Source organism: Panthera pardus, unplaced genomic scaffold (assembly GCF_024362965.1).
Source record: "Panthera pardus isolate Hobbes unplaced genomic scaffold, ASM2436296v1 HiC_scaffold_8, whole genome shotgun sequence".
NCBI lineage: Eukaryota > Metazoa > Chordata > Mammalia > Carnivora > Felidae > Panthera > Panthera pardus.
Window position 1 is genome coordinate 96,925,529 of NW_026527013.1, and position 25,975 is coordinate 96,951,503.

Sequence of the window (25,975 nt, forward strand, 5' to 3'; positions counted from 1 at the left end):
TGGAAGTATAATTGCTGGGTAATATGGTACCTGTATGGTCAGTTTTAGCAGATTCTGCCAAAGAATTGACTAAAATGGTTGTATCGATTTACACTCTTTTGAACAATGTGTGTTAGCCAGAGTTCCTGTGCATACTTGCCAACACTAGATATTGTTAGCTCTTTTTAGTCATGCTTATGGGTAGATAGTAGTATTTTATTATGGCTTTCAAATGTATTCCTGATGGCTAATTCTGTTGATCACCTTCTCATATGCTTATCTGCAATTTGCACATTCTGTTTTGTAAAGTTCCTGTTCATATTTGTGCCCCATTATTTTTTTATTGATTTTTTTTCCTATTGATTTGTTGGAAATTTTTTATAGTCCGGATATGGGTTCTTTGTCCAATATATGCACTGAAATTAACTTTTTCCAGTGTTTGATTTACTTTTAAAATCTCTTTTGATGAAAAGAACATCTTAATTTTTATGAAGTACAATTCACCAATTATCTTTTATAGTGTGTTTTTCGGTTCTATGTCCCTTGACTACTCCAAGGTCATAAAGATATTCTCCTACATTTTCTCCTTGAGAGCTTTATAATTTACCTTTCACATTTCAATTTATGCCCTATTTCCAGTTAATTTCTGTTTATTGTGTGAAGTAGACATTAAGGTTCACTTTTTTTTTTCACATGGATATCCAATTGATTGATCACCATTTATTTAGATCTTTAATTTCTCTCAGCAATGACTGTGATCTTCATGGTAGAGTTCTTGTACATATTTTGCTACATTTATTCCTAGGCATTTGATTTTTTGGACACTTGTATATTAATTATATCTCATTTTCTAATTGCTTGTTTCTGGTATATAGAAATACAATTTATTTTTATATTGATCTTGTATCCAGTGACCTTGCCGAACTCACTTATAAATGATATAATTTGTAGATTCCTTTATATTTTCTAGCTATTCAAATATGTTACTGAAAATTATGATAAGTTTACTTTTTTCTGTCCAATATTTATAGATTTTATGTCCTTTTCTTGAAATTTTACAGTGTTGAGGAGTTCCAGTAAAATTTGAATAGAAATGATAGTATTGGACCAATTTGTTTTATTCCAAACTCACCGGGAAAGTATTCAATATTTCATTTTTAGTTACGATATTAACCATAGGTTTTTGTGGACTTCCATTTTCAGATGAAAGAGGATCTCTTATATTCCTATTTGTTGAGATTATTTTTTTTATCATGAATTGCTGTTCAATTTTATCAGATATCTTTTCTGCATCTATTAAGATGATGGTATGGTATTTGTCATTTTTTTTGTTAATGTGGCCAGTTACAATTACTGAATTTTCTTATGTTGAAAACTGTCTTACAAACTGAAATGCACTTCACTTAGTCATGATGACTTACATATTGCTGGACTTGATTTGGTAATATTTTGCTCAGGTTTTGTTCGTCTATTCACAAGGAAGAAATTGGCATGTAACTTTTCTTCCTTGCAATGCTTTTGCCAATTATTACCCTATTAGAGACTCGAAAAATAGGAAATGTTATTACTTGCTGAAAGTGATTTTGCAAATTGGGATTATTTCATGTTAAATCTCTGGAAAGTTGAAAATTGTGGCTTCATTTTCTTTAATGGATATATAAGTGATCAGAATTTTCATTTGTATGTCAGTTTTAGAAGCAAGGCCAGCCCATGGTCATATAATCTGGGAAATGACATGCACTTATAAATGTCTTGTACTAATTTAATGCTTTACTGTCACCATATTTAAATTTTTTATCAATGTTTGAACAAAGAAACTCTCATTTTGCACTGGACCTCTCAAATGATATAGTTATTCTTATTTTGTCATGTGTGGTTTTAAAGGTATTTGCTTATTTAAGTTATCAAATTTATGGGTATTAATTTGTTAATATCCATTCTATTTTCAAGATCTTTAGGATTTGTAATGTCTGTTTTTCCACTTATGATATTGATAACTTATATTCTTTATCTTTCTTTAATATCTTGCTATTAACAAAATAATTGATTTTTTGAGAAATAATTTTTGATGTATTCATTTTCTTTACAATGATGTCTGCTTTTTTATTTTATTTTTTTATTTTTTTAATTTTATTTTTTATTTTTTTATTTTATTTTATTTTTAATTTACATCCAAATTAGTTAGCATATAATGCAACAATGATTTCAGGAGTAGATTCCTTACTGCCCCTTACCCATTTAGCCTATCCCCCCTCTCACAACCCCTCCAGCAACCCTCTGTTTGTTCTCCATATTTATGGGTCTCTTCTGTTTTGTCCCCCTCCCTGTTTTTATATTATTTTTGTTTCCCTTCCCTTATGTTCATCTGTTTTGTCTCTTAAAGTCCTCATATGAATGAAGTCATAGGATTTTTGTCTTTCTCTGACTAATTTCACTTAGCATAATACCTTCCAGTTCCATCCATGTAGTTGCAAATGGCAAGATTTCATCCTTTTTGATTGCCAAGTAATACTCCATTGTGTGTGTGTGTGTGTGTGTGTGTGTGTGTGTGTGTGTAATATATACATATGTACGTACATACATACCACATCTTCTTTATCCATTCATCCATCGATGGACATTTGGGCTCCTTCCATACTTTGGCTATTGTTTATAGTGTTGCTATAAACATGGGGGTGCATGTGTCCCTTGGAAACAGCACACCTGTATCCCTTGGATAAATGCCTAGTAGTGCCATTGCTGGATGTAGGGTAGTTCTATTTTTAGTTTTTTGAGGAACCTCCATACTGTTTTCCAGAGTGGCTGCACCAGCTTGCATTCCCACCAACAATGCAAAAGAGATCCTTTTTCTCCACATCCTCGCCAACATCTGTTGTTGCCTGAGTTGTTAATGTTAGCCATTCTGACAGGTGTCAGGTGGTATCTCATTGTGGTTTTCATTTGTATTTCCCTGATGATGAGTGATGTGGAACATTTTTTCATGTGTCAGTTGGCCATCTGGATGTCTTCTTTGGAGAAGTGTCTATTCATGTCTTTTGCTCATTTCTTCACTGGATTATTTGTTTTTTGGGTGTTGAGTTTGATAAGTTCTTTATAGATTTTGGATACTACCCCTTTATCTGATATGTCATTTGCAAATATCTTCTCCCATTCCGTTGGTTGCCTTTTAGTTTTGCTGATTGTTTCCTTCACTGTGCAGAAGCTTTTTATTTTGATGAGGTCCCAGTAGTTCATTTTTGCTTTTGTTTCCCTTGCCTCCAGAGACGTGTTGAGTAAGAAGTTGCTGCGGCCAAAATCAAAGAGGTTTTTGCCTGCTTTCTTCTCGAGGATTTTGATGGCTTCCTGTCTTACATTTAGGTCTTTCATACAATGATGTCTGCTTTTAAAACATTTTCTTCTATTCTTTAGGGAGTACTTAAATATGTTCAATTTGTAGTTAATTTTCTAGTTCTTTGAGATGGTATATTGGAAGATTGATTCTCAACTTCTTTTTCAGTATACTAATTTAGAGCTAAGAATTTCCCTTTGGCCACCACTTTAACTGCTTCTTGGAATTTTTGTCATGTCACATTTTTTTCATTCAATTTAAAACATAGTTCATTGTGATTTCTTTTTTGACACATGTGCTATATAACTGTGTATTTAATTTCTAAACACTTCGAGATTTTCCAATAATCTTATATTAATTTCTAGTTACCTATTATTACCTATTATATTACTGAGATGGTTGAGTTTAAGTCAACCATCTTGCCATTGTTTTCTAATTGTTTCATCTTTGTTTCTTCATTTATCTTTTCTGGTCTTTGTTTTATTTCTGGTCATTGTTTTATTTTTTTATTATTCCATTCATTACTCTATTAGCTTTTATCTATATATATTTTGTTATTATTTCACTGATTATTCTTAAAGTCACTGTATGAGTTCTACACGGTAAGTTGTAATACTTCCCAAAGCATACAAGAAACAAAAATAGTTTAATTCCATTAATCAAAACACCTTTGATGCCATCAATTTCATATATTTTAAATGTAAGCTTTTATATGCATAAGATATAATACTCAATGCTTTTAAACAGAATGTTCATTTATAGTTTTTTTCCTTTACTGGAAACAACAAACTTTATAGGAAACTGAAAAAAGGAGCAGAGTGAGAATTACTTATGAAAGACAAAAAGCACATATACAATTGTATCTTCAAGAATTTTAACAGGGGGGTGCCTGGGTGGCTCACTCGGTTGACGTTGGACTTCAGCTCAGGCCATGATCACACAGTTCATGGGTTCTAGCCCCACATCTGTCTCTGTGCTGACAGCTCAGAGCCTGGAGCCTGCTTCCAGTTCTGTGTCTCCTTCTCTCTCTGCCCTTCCCCCACTCATGTTCTGTCTCTGTTTCTCTCTCAAAAATAAATAAACATAAAAAGTTTTTTTTAAGAATTTTAATGGAACATGATACGCATCAAATTGAGATATCCATATTCTCTAACAAAAATAAACTAATCTGGGAAAGGGCAGCATGAAAATATTCTGATGCAGTGCTGCCCAAGAGAATTTTCTGTGATGATAATACTAGCCACATGAATACTCACAACATAACTAATGTAATTGAGGAACTGAATTTTTAATATAAACAGTTACATGTGGCTAACAGTTACCAACAGAGCAGCACCATTCTAATGCTTCATGGGTCAAAACCAGCGGTTTCTCTGGAGCCCTTCTCTAATCACTGCTGAAAAGTGTAGAGGGTTGGGAGTGGAGAGAAAGGAAAGCTCTTTACAGATCTGTTTAGCTACTTAAACAGGTTCTGAAACTCCACAGCTCTCCAAAGCTGAGGGTAAGGAAAGGACTCTGGGGGAGACCTGAGTATGCCCTTGAACTCTTGGCTAATGCTGACAGGAGTCAAAGGCCTGGGATTTGGCTCACTCAGATGGGAAGAGGCTTGGGCCGTCTGCATGGAAATCATCACTGTGGGACTGGCAGGGAGGTGGGGATGTTCATTTCCAACAGGGTTTCCAGGGCTACAAGAGAATTTAGAGGTGAAGGAAGGAACTGAGGGCCCTTTCTGGCCACGTGCAGGCTGGTTGGGCTCTTTCTTTTGGGAGATTAAGGTCTTGTTCTTGCTCTTGAACACTTTGCTGCGATCCAGCTTGTTCATGAAGGAGTTGGTTTCTTCTGTGAGCTGGTTTGTGTTGTAGGTGATGGGTTTATAAATGTTGAACCATTGCTTGACTTGTGGGATGCCATAGCTGGTGAAGTCATACTGCCACTGTGGCAGGCCCAGATATATGAGGAGCAGGACATAGTAAGCGGTAAAGGTATCTGTGAGAAAATGCGAGAATAGGGGCGCCTGGGTGGCTCAGTCAGTTGGGCATCCACCTCTGGTTCAGGTCATGATCCAGCAGTTCTTGGGTTCAAGCCCCCGTTGGGCTACAGCTTGGAGCCTAGAGACTGTTTCAGTTCTGTGTCTCCCTCTCACGCTCTGCCCCTCCCCAACTCTCTCTCTCAAGAATACACATTAAAAAAAAAATTAAAAGAAAAAAGAAAATGCCTATATAACTCTCTATCTAGTAGCCAAATTTCAGCATCTTGTGCTATTGCTGGCTTCCGTCTTTTGTAGGCAAGGCAAACCTTCCCTTCCCATTGCAAGGATCCAACTCAATATCACACTGTAAGAATCAAAGTGAGGCTTCTCTGGACATTCTCACTGGCTTCAAGTGCATCAATCCTCCAGGCCTGCCAAGGTTGGTGCATTAGGGAGTGAATGCATGGAAGACTGGTTGAGTCAAGTTGGCTTGGAGATGCTGTTAGGTGCCATGCTGCCCACTGGAATGGTGTGCTCGTCCAGCCATGTGGCAGCCACTGGTCATCAGGAAAAAATTTCTTCACATCCTCAGGTAGCATGCAGTTATTATTTTGTTCCCATGGAGAAACCCATATGATGTTCAGCAGGTGACTTTCCTATGATAGTAGCGTCTGTCACACCTGGGGGTGACTCTAGGCTTCAAGTGATCCCCCACAGCAGCTTCTCCAGGTGTGGCTTCCTGCGGCCTGAGGGCGGCGTCTCCAACACAGCTATGTGTCCCAGCTCCGCACTGTGAGAGCAGCAGCAGAGATGGGCTCATTTATAGTTTTTGATGTTTACATCTTCTAGTGTTCTCATTCCATTTTGCAGTTATGTGCTTCCATCTGGAATCATTTTCCTTCAGAATTCCCAATAATGTTACTTGTAGTGCAAATCTGCTGGCAGCAAATCCTCTCAGCTGTGTTTAACTGTAAACATCTTTACTTATCCTTCGATTCTGAAGGATTTTTTGCTGGATATAGAATATTGGTTTGCAGGGTTTGTTTGTTTTTCTTTAGCACTTTAAAATGTTAATCTGTCATTTTCTGACTTCCATAATTTCTGTGGAAATGTCAATCATCAGCCTTTTTGATGCTCATTTGGAGGTATTATCTCTGTTTTTCTAGGTATATGAAGATTGTCAGTTTGTTTTTAGCATTCAGAAGTTGGACTGTGATGTGCTTAGTTGGTTTTGTTTGTTTTGTTTTATTTTCTATGTGGGGTACACAGAGCTTCTTGAATGTATAGTCATGTCTTTAATTAGTTTGGGAAAATTCCTAGCCAATATTTCTTCCAATATTTCTTTTTATATGCAATATAATACTTCTTATAATACATAAAACCTTTCTTATCTCTTTGTTCAAATGTTACTGTTTTACTAAGGAAGTAGCACATGATCTGGGCTTTGGCACAAACATCATACTTCCTGCTTTCTTGTAATGAGGCTACATAATCAATTTAAAAGTTGAGAAAGTGCTAAATTAACCCAGATTTCTGACATTTTATGCAATAATGTAACATCATAATCCAACAGGCAAAGGGAAAATAAAACAACATCACTGTTTACACAAATTGGAAGAAGGTATCTCTATATTATATAACTAACAAGGAATTCTTACCCAGAATGCATAAAAAATATGTTAATTATAAAAGACACAAAGTGAAATGGAAAAATGGGAAAAGAGTATAAAGAGGCAATTTATAGAAGAATAGCCAATAAAATGTGAAAAAATAATTTTCAATTCCATTACTAATCAGAAAACAAAAATGAAAACAGTAATGAGGTATAACTTCTCACTTATATGAATGTCAATAAAGACATCACTGATGCACAATGTTGCAAAAAACTTGAAGAAATATAAATTTGTATACATTGCTGGCTACAAGTATTTGGAGAGCAATTTGGCAAAATCTAGTAGGTTGAATGAACTTGTCTTTGACAATTTCACTTTTATGCACATATATGTGTGTAATGAGATATGTATATAAATATTCATTATTGTTTATAATAACCAAAATTTGGGAAAAAAGTAAATATCCATCAACAGGGAAATGAACACACCATGCTATATTTATGTAATGGAATACTATAGAGTAGTAAAAATAAATGAAGCAGATCTTCATGAAACAAAATGGATTTAGAGGGTATATCCTCTAAAATGCATGTATGTAATGTAAAATTGTATGATGACAATTTTATATTGTATGTAAAAATGCATGATGACAATGGATATATATGGTGTGATACCATATGAGTAATTTTAAAGCACATAGAACAATACTTCATGTTGCTATGAGTTATTATATTTATAATACAAGCATTAAAATATGCAGAGAATTGTGGCACCTTAATGGCTCAGGTGGTTAAGTATCTGACTTTGGCTCTGGTCATGATCTCGTGGTTCATGAGTTTGAGCCCAGCATTGGGCTTTGTGCTGACAGCTCAGAGCCTGGAACCTGCTTCAGATTATGTGTCTCCCTCTCTCTGCCCCTCCCCCACTCGTGCTCTGTCTCTCAAAAAATAACTAAACATTAAAAAAATTAAAAAGAAATATGCAGAGAATGTATACACTCCAATATCAGGAGAGCAGTTACTTCTCATGAGAGAGGAAAATAGGATGAGGTGCATTTTGAATCTTGAGCTCCATTAAAATAGAAAAAGCTCCTGAAACAAATCTGACATCTTTTCTAAACTGGGTCAATTATACTAGTTTTCTGTAATTTTCTGTACAGTTGAAACCTTTCATGATTAAAATTAAATTGTAAAATTTAAGCTCTATTTTTATGTTAAAAACTTTGAGCTGAGTTTAAAGGAAGTATTAACCTTTAATGAAAGAAAATGTATAAAATTTGTAAAGGTTCAACCTTAGTAATAATCCTGGAAATGCCAATTAAAATAATGATGAGATATAATTTTATTATGACAAAGAAGTGAATTTATTTTTCTGTTCGTTTAAAACCCAGTGTGTTGGGCATTTGCATACATTCTTAGATTCTTAGATGGAGATAAACTGATAGAACTTTGTAGTGTAATTTGTCAGCATATACTGAGAGCATTAACATGTTCATACCTCTTGACTAAGTTACTTCCACTTCAAGGGAACAGAAGAGTGGTTGTTAATTACTTAGTGATGAAATTTTGGATTATTTTTATTCTTATCTTTGTAGATACTTTTAATTTTCTAAATAGTATACAGTGAGTATAATAACATATTTTAAAATCAAAATATAACCTATTAGTTTTGCATGAAAAACTTGAACACCCTAACAACAAAAATCCTAGGAAAATAACTAAATGCTATCTTAGTGCAACTAGGAAGTTGTATTAGATATAGCGAAGCCACAGGACAAATGATTAAACCTGGTTGAGGTAACTCAAGGAATGCCGCCAATAAGAAGATTCAGCTTACCAAGTGGTTAGTAAAGAGGGAAGGCTATTCATTTCAAAGAAAACAAAAACTTAAACTGAGGCATACAATAGTGTTCCTCAAAGTGTGGCACAAGTGTACCTTCTAATCATCTGGAGTCATTGTCTGTCATGTACATCTTTGCTAACTCAAACCCACTAAATCAAAACCCCTGGTCATTGGGCATAGGAGCCTGCTGTATAACTGGCTCCCTGGATGGTTCTCATGTGCAAAATTCGTTAATTACATTACCAAAAAAGCCAAAGCAGTATCACATTCTTTGGAAACTGAACATAATTTAGTGCAACTGAATTGTAGCTTACTGGTGATGTTGGAATGGGGGAGATACATCTGGAGAGGAAGGTCATGGCCCACTTTTAAGAAGCCTTAAATGACACACTAGGGGCTTGGGCAGTTAACATGAAGATTCAACAGCATCTTCATGGCATCAGCCATGGCATCAGTGTGGATGATGGATAGGGAGCAGACAGGCAGGGAGGAAATTTGGGAAAATGTTTTAATTTTCCTGGAATAAGATAAGCAGCATTAGAATAGACTTGAACAGATATACTTGGTTACCAATTGAATACTGAGTGAAGACAAAATAATTTTGGATGGTTCCAATGCCCACATTTGCTTGCCTTCATTCTAGGCTTAAAATACCTAGACGAAGAATCTCTTAAAACTACAAACTCCACTTTTCCACCTTTCCTTATTTTTATCACAAGACCCATATTTTACTGGAGCCACTATTACAATACAGGAACAGATACTCCAAAGAACATGACGGAGTTACATCATTAGCTAAATGTCTACGAGACTGTTGGCAGAGATAGCATGTATATCTAGAGATGCTGTGATCCAGGCAGTTTTAAAGGCTCCACTGCAGTTTGTATGGTTAAACATGTGACAGTGTGTGTGCATAGAGCAGGAATGAGTGGCGGTCCAGAGTAATTTTTTTTTTTTCAATAAAAGACTATGTTATTTAAAGCCAGCCTGTTCTATTTTGTGTCTTTTTGTACCTAGAACGAGACATTCCTTTTAATCAGGCTGTCTGGTGAAACCACAGCAGTGACTTGTCTTCAGGCTGTGGCGAGAAGGAATTTCACTTAGACTGCAGGATGACCTACAACAGCTTTATATACTTCTTCATTAAAATAAAATGGCAGAGGTTTTGGCATATTAGAAAATTGTTTTCAAAATTCCTACCCAAGCTGGACAGAAAGCTGCAGCTGTAGCTGAATGTAGGCTGAGCCATCTCCTGAGGGCTTTGGCTGCAGGGGACTTAAAGGCAGCAAATACCAAATCAAGCTTCCCTGCAGCACTTGGAATCCCCAGAATTCCCAAAGGTTCTATACATAAGATTCTCAGAGTACATAAGACCCTTTTGCTCTGATCATTCTCAAAAACCACCAAGAGTAGTCACAAATACAGGTCTTATTCCACCAAAAACCTTTTAATGACATGCTGCATCCCATATAAAAGCTATAAAAGCATTGGCTCCTCCTCTCACTCCTTTTAAAAAGTTCATTGGTTTGTTGGAAAACGTAAGGTATTTTTCCTGTAGAGTGGCCAACATTATGGATTTGGCTGGTTGACTTCCCCTGGTTTCTTCCAACTTGTTCCTTTATCCCCAATATTGCCTCATGAATGATAGATCTACAGGTTTGATTAACTTCAGGTTCAATTTTTTTTCTTCAAGATTTCTTCATGGGGAGGAGGTGTGTGCTGCTTCATCATATCAAGAAGCAAAGAATGTCTGTTGCCACTGAAATTATCCGTGGATTCAGAGACATAAGCCTAATTCCTCTATCAACCTTTTGAGCCACAGCTTCGGCATCCACAGATGATCATTACCCAGATGCATACTTTCATTAGAGGTATCTTCTAACATCTTCATGCATGTATAAGGTGAGATTCTTCTATGAATAACTTTTATACACTATTTAGTTTCCCGGTGGTATAAATTTAAGGATAAATAAAAAAGGATAAATACTTTATTCTTTCTGTTAACTTATCAGTTTTCAAAGTAATGGGAGAGTGCCCTAGCAGTCTCCAAATGTGACCAAGGAGGCGTGCACGTGTGTGTAATTATTAATTCATTTTTATATATTTATATATATTGTGGTCATTATTTGTTTTGATGTTCATATTGCCTTATTTTAGATCATTGAAAGGCCCTTGTTGTTACCCTCCTGTTTTTATGATATGATTCATTAGTCTTCTTTTTAAATGGTTTTTAATGTTTCTTTTATTTTTGGGAGAGAGAGAGACAGAGTGTGAGGGAGGGAGGAATAGAGAGACAGGGATTCACAGAATCCAATGCAGGCTCCAGTCTCTGAGCTGTCAGCACAGAGCCCCATGTGGGGCTCAAACCCACACACTGTGAGATCATGACCTGAGCCAAAGTTGGATGCTTAACCAACTGAGCCACCGAGGTGCCCCTGATTCATTAGTCTTTGATAGCTTCCTCGCTATCTGGAATAAGATGGCCTAACTTCATCTTACATATTTCCAGTTCTAGACCTGGAGTTGGTGATTTCTCCTCAGAACCCTGGTAGGTGTACTTACTGCCACTGGATTATCATTGCTTCAAGGACTTTTAAATGGAAAACACTTTTATTTTTTTAAAAGAGAAAATATACTTTCAATTCATACTAATATTTGTAATTCCAATTTAAAAGTTAAAGGCTTTTTCTTAATTTCTTAATTTCATACTTCTGTCTTTTTCTCTTAACACTGAAAATCTTGACTTCTAAAGAAATATATTTCCTATATATGATAGGTTCAAAATAACAGTACCAATATTGCTAATGACTACTAATCTGCATTTTCAGATTTCTTCGGAATTTATATGACCCTTAGATTATAGCCTTTAAAAGACATATAGTCAAAATACTGGCTTTGAAAGTCACCGGAAACAATTACATATTCTTTGTATAGTTATGCCACCATCTGATATTCATTTGGGTTCAATTGTTTTAGTTTATTTCTAATTGCAGAAGGAATGCTTTCTATTCTTTTTAATTTTGGTTTTAAATTATGCAGTGTTTGCGTGGTATAAGATCAAAACTATATAATATCTCCATACCTGTCCCATCCTCTGTTTCCTCCTTCCTGGTATAGGCAACTATTTTTAATATCCTTATGTCCTCTGTGATGTGTATATTTTATTCATATTGTTCTAGACACTGTTTTTTAAATGTATTCTGAGGATAACATGATACCCATATGTAGATATTTTGCTCATTTTTCATCCATAATTTCTTCAACCAATCCCCTATTGATGATTATCTGGTTTGTTTCCAGTTTTCAGTTGTTCTGAATAATACATCAATGAATGTCCTCAGGCTTATACCATTTTGTACTTTTCTCACAATACCTTTGGGATAGATTTGTTTGTTTTGATTTTATTTGAGTGAGAGAGAGAGAGAGGCAGAGGGAGAGAGAGAAAGAAAGAAGAGAGAGAGAGAGAGAGAGAGAGAGAGAGAGAGAGAGAGAATCTTAAGCAGGCCCCATGCTCAGCACAGAGCCTGATAAGGGGTTTGATCCCATGACCCTGGGATCATGACCTGAGCTGAAATCAAGAGTGGGATGATCAACTGTGACCCCTGGGTCACCCAGGTGCCCCTGGGCTAGAATTTTAAAAGAGGAATTGTTCAAGCAAAGGGCAAATGCATTTATAATTTTTCTAGATTAGGGGAATACTTTTAAACATATTAATCTTGCCATGAAAATGTAGGAATTAAAAAAAAGTCATTACAGAAAAAAGAAAAAACTGTTTAACTGGAATGATCATATTTATCAAGAATATTTCATTAGTGGAACTTAAATTATTAAATTCATGCATGCTCTCTGGTTTAATATAAATAAACACCTTGAACAGTTAAAAATTTTTAACAATTTTAGTGGTCTCCAGTTTATTATATCTTAGGAAGTAAGGTAACGATAGAATATTAAAAGCCATCTATTCTATATGTATAAACATATATATACATGTGAACGGGGATGATGGATGGAAACACAGTTAAAGAGAGAATTTTATACCCAGAAGAAAACATTTCTGATTTTAATAAATTTGCAAACTTTTTATTCGGTCAAAAAAGTTATTTTATTATCTTTTAAATGACACAATAGAAATAGAGGTTAATCATGTCTACCTAACAGCACTTGTAATATTTTTCTCAAGTGTTGATAAATCCGCAAGTTTGTTTCCTTGGACTTAAAATATAATTCAACTTTTAAATGCAAAATGAAATGTATTTGCTGGTCCTTTTTATGATAATATGTATTAAGACAACATGATTATACTGTCTTATGCTTTTCAATTGCTATCACCTTCTGATTTCAGGAAGAACAACCCCAAGAACTGGGTGAGTCATATTTGCTTTTATATCTTACGCACAGTAAGAATTCAACTTCATATAGGTGAACGGTAAATTAAAAATAATTGATTCACATTTGAATAGCAGCTGGTTATGTATAAAAATATACAAAAAAGTAACCTGTAGCAATAAAAACTGGCGAGTAAATCATTAGTGATTCATTTACCCATGTTATCATATTATTATTCAGATATAACTGTAAAGGCAGTAGCATTCACAAAATGAAATATAGAAAAAAAAAGTTAAAATTGCCTCTCCCAAATCTTCAGCCGTCTGTTAGCAAAGAAAAGTTTTGGCATCTTCTTATTCTTTTCCTTCTTCAAAGCTAAAGTTAACAAAGTAAAAATAAATATCATATATCTCCAGCCCATACACTCACTTTAAATCAACAGTGCCGACATGCTTACCAGCTCACCTCAACTGTTTTTAATGATTATAAAGTCAGTTTTACTCACTACCCATTCAAGTTAGTAACTTTCTACCTTTAAAATGCAAGGATACAACTACTGTCTATTGTAGCTAGACAGCATTAGCATTTGACAAAACTGACCAGTACTAAAATGCTATTTATGTAGAAGTAGTCTTGAAATGTCAATATGCTATTAGGAAAATGGATACATAAAAATATAAATTTGCTTATAAATTATTTATAAAATTAGTTTAAAAATGGAATGAAGAAAAAAATCACTACCTTTTACACAAACATGTTTGCAGTCCTTCATGTTAATAAAGTTATTCTCATTCCCTCCACAGCCAGTATAGGTGAAGGCCTCACAAGCTTTGTGTCTCGGATTAAAATAATAGCGAGTCACGTTAGCCGAGCAGAGTCCTTCATCTTTTGGACTATAGCAAAATGATGGACCTTTATAAAAAGAGAAGATAAAATTAGAAATGCAGTAATACCAGAATTAATAAGCTGTGATTACTGAAGTAACTGAAGAAAATCTAATCCCATAGAAGCTTCATTCTGAATCCAAAATATCATACTAAACCATTTAAAAAGTGTGTCTCAATTTTCAAGAAAGCTTACATGCTATACTTTGCTAAATCTAAAATTTTCATAAACTGGAGAGAATTTCTTCCAAAGCTATGTCGTTGTATCAATTGAACGTGTAAAAAAATTGAACCCAAAGAACAGATATGGTCTGTAGAAATGGGCTATGTTTCAAGGGCTGATATATGTCATGCTTTAGTAAAGTTTCTTGTGTTGGTAGGTTTATTTTAAATATTTTTATCAGCTCTCCTTCCACTAGTAATCAAGAATGCATGTATCTATTTCCCAAGTAGCCACTGGAACATTTACATTTACACAAAAAATTTAAGGAAATACCAGCAACCACCATCTGTCCATTAACTCAAGATTTTACATTTTGAACACAGCAAATAGCTATAGAGCTCCCTCAAATCTCTGCCAAAGCAAGTTTTCCTTGTTTGTTAAGTTTGTATATATTTGTGTATGTCTGCTATGCTGAGGGAAAATGCCTATATTGTCTCTCTCTACAAAAATGCTGCCCTAGTAACACATCATTTTTAGGGAGTGAGGGGGTGAGGATGTAGGTAAGAACAAAGAAGGGGAACAAAGAAGGATAGAGATCTCTTTGTCCTGCAATTTGCAGTTACTAAAGGATACAGAAATCTAGCCAAAAACTTTAGATAGAAATTTTCGAGTTTCACCATCTTAAGTCTGTATATATTCCACTGTCTCCTATAATAAGTGATTCCAAACCTGAGGTCATGACATTCAGAATACTGTAATTTTTATGTGTAAATTAAGTAGTAAGAAATAGTTCTAAAGAAACAATCCAGAAGAGGAAGCAAAAACTAAAATCATGCATGGCTTTGTGACTTTCCAGCCCTGAGAACTTGGCAAGTCATGAACTTCTGGTAGCCTGTCCTCTCATATGTAAAAATGGGAATAATTCTACTTCCTCACAGGGCAATTGTGTGAAGATCGATATCATACTATATGTGAAATCACCAGAACACAAGCCATGTGAATTCCACATCAAATTGTTGATTTTTTACTCCTAAAGTCTTAATAAAGAAACGAAATAGAAACACCATAAAAGTAATATTTACTTTTTTTTGGTGCACAGAAGCCCATACAGGTAGCCTCATCTGGGAACCTGTTCTCATTGCTGTGACACCCGCCAGATAGGAATTTTTCACATGTCATGGAACTGAGATTGAAGAAATACTCTTCTCTGGGCTCTCCACACTGCCCCTCACTGACTTGCAACCTGCAAATTTTGGGAACTTCTAGGAAAAGGAGGGCATAAAACAGTGTTAGTCAAAAATTATCTTAGTATTACATCAAAACTTTACTATATTTTCAGAAACAACTGGGGAGAAAACAGCATCACATTTAGTACTGGGATAGTAAATCCCCAAGAGACTTTTCATTAATCCAGTTATTTTAGCTTTTTTTTTTTTTTTTTTTTTTTTGTAACAGTGGCTCCAGACCCGAGTCAGCCAAATGTAGTGGAAATTCTGTGTTCTCACAGGGTGTTCTGATTTTTCTACACATGAAGTTAATTAAACTTATTCACACGGATGGGTATTTTTGGCTTACTTCCCTGAATCGCAAAGTCCCATGTTCTGTTACTGGCCTTAACAGATACAATAAATATAATTAAAGTAAAATAGAAAACATTATCATGAATCTCCACTATATCCCTGTACTAAGCCAAAACATGTTTGGGCATCCAGGGACAAAAGGAAAATTTATAGTTAGCTAAATCATACTTTAATAATAAAATCCAGTGAAAGTATTTCAGATTGATGGATGATCGACATGAGGAAACAGTGTCTTCAAGGAGGCATAAAATTAAATTACCACCAGCCCTTCCCTGCAAGGAGCGCGCAAGAGTTCTGAGCTTGCGTGCGAAAACTTACTCTCTATCCTCCAGCAAGCTTCGTCGCAGGCCTCCCAAGTTTCGAAATTGTTGTCGTTGCCCTCGCAGCCTCCGTACATGAACTTGCGGCAGCTCTGTGTGTACCTGTCGTAGTAGTAACTGGGGATCCGGGCCCGGCAGGGCCCTTCGTCCGGGGGCAGGAGGCAGATCTCCGCATTGTTTCCTACAGGAGGGTCAAAAGGAGAGCCTGAGAGAGGGAAGGAGGTCAGCCACGTCTCCTGTCTCCCGGGAAGGTAGAGGCTTCCCGGGGGAGTTCTGTTCCGAGCAGCGGGGGAGTTTGCAGGAGAGAAAGTACAAACTTCGGCGGGAGTGCCTCTTCCCACGGCTCTAGACTCCCGTGCGGCAGGGGCCCGGGGAAATCCGGGTGGAGAGGGTGGGTTCTGGGGGCCCCACTGCCACAGCGCCCTCACTGCCTACCTCAGCGGAAGCCCGGCGCAAAGAGGGGGGTCCCAGACCAGCCCATACCTGGTGACTCCTGAACACCATCTCCCAGCACGGTTCCCATCAGGAGCAATGGCAGAAGTAACAGCCCGAGAGGTCCAGTAGGCTCCATGGTGTCCGGTTCAATTGGCCCTCGGGGCGAGGCGTTCCTTGAAAGTCCCGTTGGAAAAGGGTGCACGGAGTCCAGCCTCTAGGCCGCCTGGGTGCCGACGTGCTGGGTGCTTGCTTTATGTAGTAGGGTAAGCCTCCTCCGACCCCGGACGGGGCGGAGCGTGCCTATGCGGAGCCTGGAAGGGAGGCTGATTCATGCCCTACTGGGCTGTGTGACCCGCCACAGCAGGGCGCTGGAAAGTGTGCGGGGGAGAGGAATTCCCCACCAGGTTGAACCTGCCTCTCCCAAACTTTCTCTCGCGGCCTGGCGGGGGTGGCCAGATGTGGCGTTGTGTCAGTGATGGGAAGTCGGCAAGCTAGAGGGAAATGACCTGGGGGTGATTGCACAAGGTTCCAACTTGCAGCATCACCCTGAAGCCTGAGTCCATGTTCTGAAAGCTCGAAATCCAAGTACTGCAAGGGCAGAAAGACAGTGTGAAATTCTTTGGGCTGAGGGGAGCCTGGCTCATTGCAATAGATTCCTTCATTAGATTAGAAATTTGAGTATGTATATTTATTTACATTTATATGTATGTACACATTTCAATCAAGATCTAATCTCCATTTAATAAAAGGCTCATAATATCTCAAGTGTACAGCACTATTCCAAATCAAGAATTCGAACATTTACAGCACTCCAGAGCATTCTCTCATACCCTTTCCCAGTCAGTCCTTCCCATCCCAGGCAGGGGCAACCACTTCTGATCCCCAGACGTCCGTTTTGCCTGTTCTTGAATCACATGCAAATGGAATCCTAAAGTATGTACTTTATAAAGTTTTGTACTTCTTTGGCTCCACTACTGTTTTTTTTTTTTTCAATATATGAAATTTATTGTCAAATTGGTTTCCATACAACACCCAGTGCTCATCCCAAAAGGTGCCCTCCTCAATACCCATCACCCACCCTCCCCTCCCTCCCACCCCCCATCAACCCTCAGTTTGTTCTCAGTTTTTAAAGTCTCCTATGCTTTGGCTCTCTCCCACTCTAACCTCTTTTTTTTTTTCCCTTCACCTCCCCCATGGGTTTCTGTTAAGTTTCTCAGGATCCACATAAGAGTGAAACCATATGGTATCTGTCTTTCTCTGTATGGCTTATTTCACTTAGCATCACACTCTCCAGTTCCATCCACGTTGCTACAAAAAGCCATATTTCATTCTTTCTCATTGCCACGTAGTATTCCATTGTGTATATAAACCACAATTTCTTTATCCATTCATCCGTTGATGGACATTTAGGCTCTTTCCATAATTTGGCTATTGTTGAGAGTGCTGCTATAAACATTGGGGTACAAGTGCCCCTATGCATCAGCACTCCTGTATCCCTTGGGTAAATTCCTAGCAGTGCTATTGCTGGGTCATAGGGTAGGTCTATTTTTAATTTTCTGAGGAACCTCCACACTGCTTTCCAGAGTGGCTGCACCAATTTGCATTCCCACCAACAGTGCAAGAGAGTTCCCGTTTCTCCACATCCTCTCCAGCATCTATAGTCTCCTGGTTTGTTCATTTTGGCCACTCTGACTGGCGTGAGGTGATATCTGAGTGTGGTTTTGATTTGTATTTCCCTGATGAGGAGCGACGTTGAACATCTTTTCATGTGCCTGTTGGCCATCCGGATTCCACTACTGTTTTTAAGACACACCATGTTTTTTTTTTTATTTTTTTAATTTTTATTTTTTCAATATATGAAGTTTATTGTCAAATTGGTTTCCATATAACACCTGGTCCTCATCCCAAAAGGTGCCCTCCTCAATACCCATCACCCACCCTCCCCTCCCTCCCACCCCCCCATCAACCCTCAGTTTGTTCTCAGTTTTTAAGAGTCTCTTATGCTTTGGCTCTCTCCCACTCTAACCTCTTTTTTTTTTTTTTTCCTTCCCCTCCCCCATGGGTTTCTGTTAAGTTTCTCAGGATCCACATATGAGTGAAAACATATGGTATCTGTCTTACTCTGCCTGACTTATTTCACTTAGCATAACACTCTCCAGTTCCATCCATGTTGCTACAAAAGGCCATATTTCGTTCTTTCTCATTGCCATGTAGTACTCCATTGAAGACACACCATGTCATTGATAGTTCATTCCTTTTAAATGCTGAGTCCATTCTTCCAATGTTTGAATATATTACAGATGTCCTGTTAGTGGACATTTGTGTTGTTTCTAGTTTGGGACTGTTAGGAATAAAGCTACTTTGTGTGCACACACAGCTTTTATTACTCTCGGGTAAAATATTTATGAATGTTAAAAACTGCCACTTTTCCAAATTGATTATACCATTTTATACCCCCTCTCCCCCGAGCCACGTGTAAGTATTGTAGCTATGTTTTTTGAGCTGGAACATCAAAGTCCAAAGAGAAGTGGGCTTAGGGGATCACAGATTCGCCCCTTCCTGTACATTTCCTAATTGTCAGTGCATCTTTATTAAAGTTCACTGCTCCTTTAACATGTCAGCCCCAGTCTAACCTTTTATTTACACAAAACAAATTATTCACGTTCGGTTTTCACATAAAACGTTAAAGATATTTTTGGAGAATATTTTAATGGGTTCTCTTGATGAATGTGTCTTCCCTTCCTCCCCTTTTTCCTCTTGTTGTATTTAATATTTTCAAGAGAATAATTATTCCTGGCTTCTCCTGAGGGTCTGGACGGAGTTTACGGGAGTTCTCTTCCAAGTTTCTGAGAAACACTATGCTCACACTTAACAGTCTGGGATATTTTGCACACTATATCCCTCGTGCCAGTTTTCATTTATCCTGATGTCACAGCATAGGATCATATTCTTAAGAAAACTAGCCTCTTCTGGAAATATTCAGTGTTACTGATGCTGTCAGATTACCAAATATCTGTGATTAAGACTGACAGTCCAAGATATAAAGATAAATGTTTAACAACCAGCTCTCAGGAAGGGGAATACCAGGGGTGGGGAAGAGGGAGGTGGTGTTTTTGGTGTGTATAGTTTACTGATTTCCATGGTATAAATGCTCCCATCATGGCCAGTTTCAGGCTACCAGAGTTGGAAATAGATAGGTACAGTCAACCCACCAGAGCCAGCGTGAACTGGCTTTAGCACACCAACTACTGAAATAGCCAGCTGGTTTGGGAAAGACACATTCCTAGGAGAAGCAGATTAGACCCTCTCTGTACCTCTCAAATGTTAATAGGAGAGGGAACTTTTACCAAACAGCCAGTATCACATTCAGGGGAAAATTCAACTTCAAATTTATCTATTTTCATTCTTCTGAGTATGATTACATATATCTTACACGTGGACTAAACTAAATTAGACTGATTCAAACTTGTCATTCAGCAATGGCTGTTGTCATGTCTGTTCTTTGTTCTCAGGTGCTGGTACTTTTTGATCATCTTTTGCTTCATATAAAATGAGGAATCTTTTGGATTAGGGCAGATTGTTTTGGGAAATTGCATGCTGCAATAGGAAAATGAATTTTATTCCTTGCTCCTTCAGACAAGTCACATAAACTCTCTGAGCCTCAGTTTGCTTATCTGTAAAATGGGTGAAATGACTATTCTTGTTTACATGTGTGTTATAAGGATTAAAAGGCAAGTGCGTAGGCATGCAAAGAGATGTGCTTCAGCTTCTCACACACAGGCCCAGACTCCCATTGAAAACCTTGGCACAAAACTTTAAGATCGAGTATCAACCATAATCAGGAAACAGCAACATGATCAGACAAACAGCAATACAATCAGAAAACTGGCCTTGTAAGACTGAAACCTGTGACATTGTTCCCACCAGCTCTCCTCTTGGCTGAGCTCAGAGGCTACCCCTCTGACTGGGAAGGTGTCACACAATCAGGCATCTATCCATGATGGTTTCTTCTGGGGAAATGAGCCTCAGGATTCTTTCAGCCAGAGCAGTGTACTTAGTCCTGCTAAGTACTCAGACATGCTATGTTACAAACACATGGAGGGGAAGGGGAAAGGGCCAAAACCAGGTTTTTCACCCCTCTGTGGTGTAGAGTCTGTGGACACAGGTCAAAATTCGAGTTCAGAGATATTCTAGAAATGTTAATTTCCTTCCTTTATTCTGTGTGCTGTAGGGTGCATCTCTTATTTTTTTTTTAAGTTTATTTATTTATTTTGAGAGAGAGAGAGAGAGAGAGCAAGCAACAAGCAGAGAAGGGGCAGAGTGAGAGGGAGAGAAAGAATCCCAAGCAGGCTCCATGCTATCAGCAAGGCCCTACTCAGGGCAGGGCTCAATCTCACAACCTTGAGATCATGACCTGAGCCACAATTAAGAGTCAGATGTTTAACTGAATGAGCCACCCAGGCGCCCCATAGGATGCACCTTTAACACCCCTGTGACCACTGAGCAGAGACAGGGAAGGAGAATTGAACAAGTGAAGACAGGTAGAAGTTTGAGATTTTCAAGCCAGGTTATCAGGAAGGAAATTACTCCTCTTAATTGCAAAACACTTCAGTATTTTTATATCTATGAAAAAGATACCATGAAAAAGATGTAAGGGGAATCTAAATTTCCTGGGACTACTTTAAATTAATGAATTTATACTTAGGACCATGTGGAAGGGCCAAATGACTACTACAGTCAGCCTCCATAGGGACGTCATATTACTTCTATATCCTTAAACTAGTATCTAGGCCAAAGTTACCACATAGCAAAGGAAAAGAATTCCTTTATCCAAAGTCAACAGGAAGTGCAAGGCTGGAGGGAACTGGGAAGAACAGTCACCCAAATTGATTTGTCATTGTTATACCAAGTAATAGCTTTAGTAGCTGTGGCCAAAAAGTAGAGGTTCAAAATAGTTTGGAGTTCTGTAAAATAAGGCATGGAATTCTTATCATTTGAATGCTAAAGGAACTATAAATATCATCTATTCCACTATTTTCACTTCACAGAATTATAAATTGAGACCTGGAGAGATAAAATGGCTGGTCATGTTTATTTACCTTAGTTGCTGGCAGAGACTAGAATCCAAGTTCTGATACGCAGCCCTGTATTCTTTCTAAGCCCATACATGGGCTCTTTCTACTGTACAAGGCATTGGAGGAAAACACTAAAAACCAGAATTGAAGCACACAGAAGCTACAGTGACTTCAGGAGCACCTGTGCATGTGTCAGATCCTTGCTTCTGTTCTTTCTCACCACCACCACCACCCCCGACCCCGTAAAAAATGGATATGAAGTTGATTTGGAACACATTAGCTCCTAGAATTCCCAGTCCTGAAGTATGATGTTCTGTCTTTTGAGAGCCACACATGCTTGGACTGTCATCATGAATTTTAGGAAAGGATTGAGGCAGATGGTCCTCCCCTCTGTCAGACACCTTAGAGAGAGGTGGCATGGTTAGCTCATGAAGGAATGAGGAGAATTAATTGAGTCCAGTGATTTGGGGGATATGTATTATATAACATAGTCACTTAAGGAATTACACTGATAACTCCTTAGTAAACAAAATTCTTGCTGCCTTTTAGCTTAAGCCCTCACAAAATAAAATCTGAAATGAATCCAGCTGGCTCTAACAAGAAGTTTACACATTTGATAAGAAAGGCAGTTAATCTTTTCTGAGAGATTAGGGATCACGAGGATTTTGTTAAAGTTTAGGCAACTCCTTCACCAAGAAGGCGTTTTTCTCGCGAGTTGGACCACATACGAAATGTTTACTCTATTGCGCCCTCTGTCGGACATAGTGTGCATCTGTGAGTCTTCTATAATAAGATGGAGCCACATAAGCGGATGAGACCTTCCCTATGCCTAATTTTATTATTCTTGTTCTCCTTAGGGAGAACGAGATAATGGAGTATTTAATATGTCTTGTACCATGGTCATTTTTTTCATTCACCTATTTTTAAAATAAGCAGAATTAACATTTAACATGTGCCAAACCTTGTGCTAGGTGTTTGGGATACAAAGACGAACACATTAGGGATCTCATAGCATAATAGGGTAGACAGATGAATATCACATAACCAAATTGCAATATAGTGTTTTTGGTACAATATTGAATTATGTACTAGGTTTTATGGGATCATAGAGGAGGAAATAACATTTTAGCAAGAGCTCAATTCAAAATAATAGGCAATCCATATAAACATATCTAACATTGTATCTTCTATGCCTATGGGACACAGAGACTCATTCTTTCAACAGCTAGCTTTTTTGGTTGGTTTTTAAAGATGCTGTGGCTCTAGCAAAGCGTTGCCTTCTGTAGGAAGGTAGAATCTCAGAAACCCCCTTTCTCTTCTACCCAGATGTATGTTCCCTCAGCTATCATGCCTATCTAGGAGGCAGACCATCTTTTCTCTTGCTCAGGGTGCTACATATTTAACTATGTAGGGCATCTAGAAGGTTGGGACAAATTTGGGACTATTTCATCCAAGATGTTTCAGGCACAGTACAGTCTTACCATCTGTCCAAAACTCTAGCCTGGGCTACCAATCCATCAGAGAGTGGCATGTCAGGAAGTGGGGAAGACAGAGAAAATTGTCTCTAACTCCTGAATATCATGTGGGAACCTCAATAGCAATAACTATAATGATGAATGTGATGTTTATTGAGAGTATACATTGTATTTTGCATACATTAGCTCATTAAATCTGCCACAGTAACCACTGAGGGAAATACTTTATTCTCCTCACTCTGCAAATGAGCACTGAAACTTCAGGTGAATATGTGTGTTGGCCAAAGCTATACAGCTAGTTCAGGCAGTCTGAATCCCGATCCCATGTTCTTACTCACTGTGTGCACTTTTCTTTTTCTTACATAGTAGTGGGGACCCATGTCAGGCTTATCATATATAACACTTCCTCATGACCTTAGTTCAGTACCTGGGCAATTTTATCTCAGATTTCCTTTTTACTCAAACATAAAGTTTATCACTGAAAACAAATAGATTACTTTAAATACAAATAGATACAATTTAAATACATTGCTGTAATGCTCCAAGAGAAACATCTGCCAAAGTTAGTAATCAGATTAGAGGATTGAGAGAGTTAATCACTAAAGTCCTTATTTTAAGGGTTATATTTAGCAGAAAGTAATGGACCTTGACCTTTCTAGTATAAAGACACTCTTTCTTACAAAAAATATTGTCATTTTTATGCTCTAACCCAAATCTCATGTTAGTTACACATTACTTACTAAAATGCCATAAACCCTTCAAATGTTCATTTGTTCTGGTTTTGAGTGGAAAAGCTTTTGTATCTTAAATCACACAGGAAGGACAACCTGCCATTTGGGGGTTGGGGGAGGCGGTAGTTGCAGCTTGAAAGGGAAATACATCTCCTAAGACTCTTACAATTTTTTTTTTTTCTTTCTTGACTATTAGCCAAGGAAAACACTGAATCAAACTGAAAGGTCTGTATTAAGAGGGAGTTGAGTAGAGTGGCATGGACCAGGTCTACTGAAGGAGCCAGAGAAGTGTGAGTTGTTCCTACAGGTCAATGGGATCTCTGGCATTCTCTGTCTTCCTGTCTCTTACCATAGAAGTTATGCCCTGGTCCAATCAGACACCAGCCCCTTAGCAACTGCTCTGGGTCTTTTCCCCTCTTGCCTTCTCAAGGACTTGACTCCTGTCACTTTTCTGTAACAACAGTGCTTCATCCCAGACTATTTTCATCCCAAACTTAAAGTTCATATTTAACTCTCTATCCCTTTTCAGTTAGAGCCTTATTTCACTGCTCCCTTTTCCAGCAAAACTTACCAGAAATGTTTTCTTCACTATCTGCTCCAATTCCTTATCTTCCTTTCTTTCCACATTGCACTCCAATTAAACTTCCATTTCGGGAAGAAGAAGAACAGGAAGTACTCCTGTCAAGGGCACCTCATTATGTTTCCACATCTTACTGGACCTCTCAATTCATATGACAACCAAAACAGCTGCCCCTAAGGTCACCAAGGACCACATTTTTTCCATCTACCTTTTGTCTCAACAATGTTTAACAATTTCAAATCTTTCCTCATCCTTGAAATGCTTTTCTTTTAGTTTTTATGACCACATTCTCTGGTTTTCCCCTATTTACTTGGTATTCCTTCTCAATCTGTCCTTCTCCTCTGCCTGCCCATTAAAGGTTGGGTGACTCAAAGCTCAACCTTGAGAACTCTTCTCTAACTGTACTGTTTTTCAAATGTATATTCATACATATATATATGTATATATGTATATATACATATATACACACACACACACACACACACACATATACGTATATTTGTGTATAGTCTTGATCTCACCTCTGAATTCCAAACACTTACCTCTACTTAATATCTGTATTTGGATGTCTAATAGACGTCTCAAATATTATGTGTCTTAAACTGAAGTCTTAGTCATAAACCTTGATCTTCCTTCTTTCTGTCAATGACACTTCTATGTAGACTTTCAAGCCCAAAACTGGAATTACTCTTGACATGCCCGTCTCTTCATCACCCAACCCACCAATAGTCCTGTCGGTTCTATCTGTAAGTCACATTTTTAATCTGCCCATATTTCTTTATATCCATCGCCACCAATATAGTTCAAATCTATTTGTTCTTAAGGGACCATTGTGTTAAGTTCTTACATAAATTCCCAGTTTCCACTTTTGTTCCCCACTCAGCCCCACACAGCAGAGTATTTTTAACATATCAGAGCATGTCACAATACCTCACTTCAAGATAAAATCTAAAGCCCTTCATTAGCTTCTCATTTTATTCCTCACCATTCCTCTAAGTGACTGTATGTGATCTGACTGCTACCTCCCTTACTGACCTCACCCCCTCACTCTCCATCGAATCTCCCTCAAGTTACACTGTGTTCTCTATTCTCCTAGTACAACAAATTTGTTTCTACCTCAGGTCCTTTGCATGAGATCTTCCTTCTGCTTAGCCTTTCTCCTTGCATGAAATGCTCATCTCCTTATCTTTACTGGCTCCTTCCTGACAGTCTTGGTCCCACTGACACTACCTCTAACCAGTCTATATGATGTTGCTTCACATAGCGGTCACTCTCTATCATAAACTATAGCCTTTATTATCTGATATCACTTTGTTGGTTCCTTTTGTTTTACTTGTCTTTTCATTATATCTAAGCTCTGCAACAGCAGGGAACTTACCTGTTGTATGCACCATTGCATCCCAGTGCTAAGAGCAAGACTTAGAAAGTAGGAGCTTATAAATGTCTGTGAAATAAACAAATTACTTATTATACCTCCCCTAGCACTTATCACAATCTAATATATGGTACATTTTATCTTGTTTATTGTCTTTCTCCCTCATTAGAATGTACATTCCTCATGGGCAGTGTCTTCTGTATTTTTCTCTGCTCTACCCTCAAGCATCTGGCACATAATAGCACTCAGTAAATATTTGCTGAATGAATGAATAAAATGTTAGCTATTTTTATAGTCCCA

The 25,975-nt window shown here is 37.6% G+C and overlaps 1 protein-coding gene and 1 pseudogene across 1 annotated transcript; both read right to left on the reverse strand.

Annotated features, from left to right (window-relative positions):
• Positions 1–4,763: 4,763 nt before the first annotated feature.
• LOC109263589 (tubulin polyglutamylase complex subunit 2-like) lies at positions 4,764–9,456 on the reverse strand (annotated as a pseudogene).
• A 3,156-nt stretch (positions 9,457–12,612) lies between these two features.
• On the reverse strand, positions 12,613–16,849 carry TFPI2 (tissue factor pathway inhibitor 2). Its single transcript, XM_019443329.2, has 5 exons — positions 16,488–16,849; positions 16,003–16,185; positions 15,187–15,366; positions 13,799–13,969; positions 12,613–13,432 (listed from the first exon to the last, which is right to left on the reverse strand). The coding sequence occupies exons 1-5, from the start codon at positions 16,573–16,575 to the stop codon at positions 13,350–13,352; spliced, it is 705 nt and encodes a 234-aa protein (XP_019298874.2). The 5' UTR covers positions 16,576–16,849; the 3' UTR covers positions 12,613–13,349.
• Between the last annotated feature and the right edge of the window lie 9,126 nt (positions 16,850–25,975).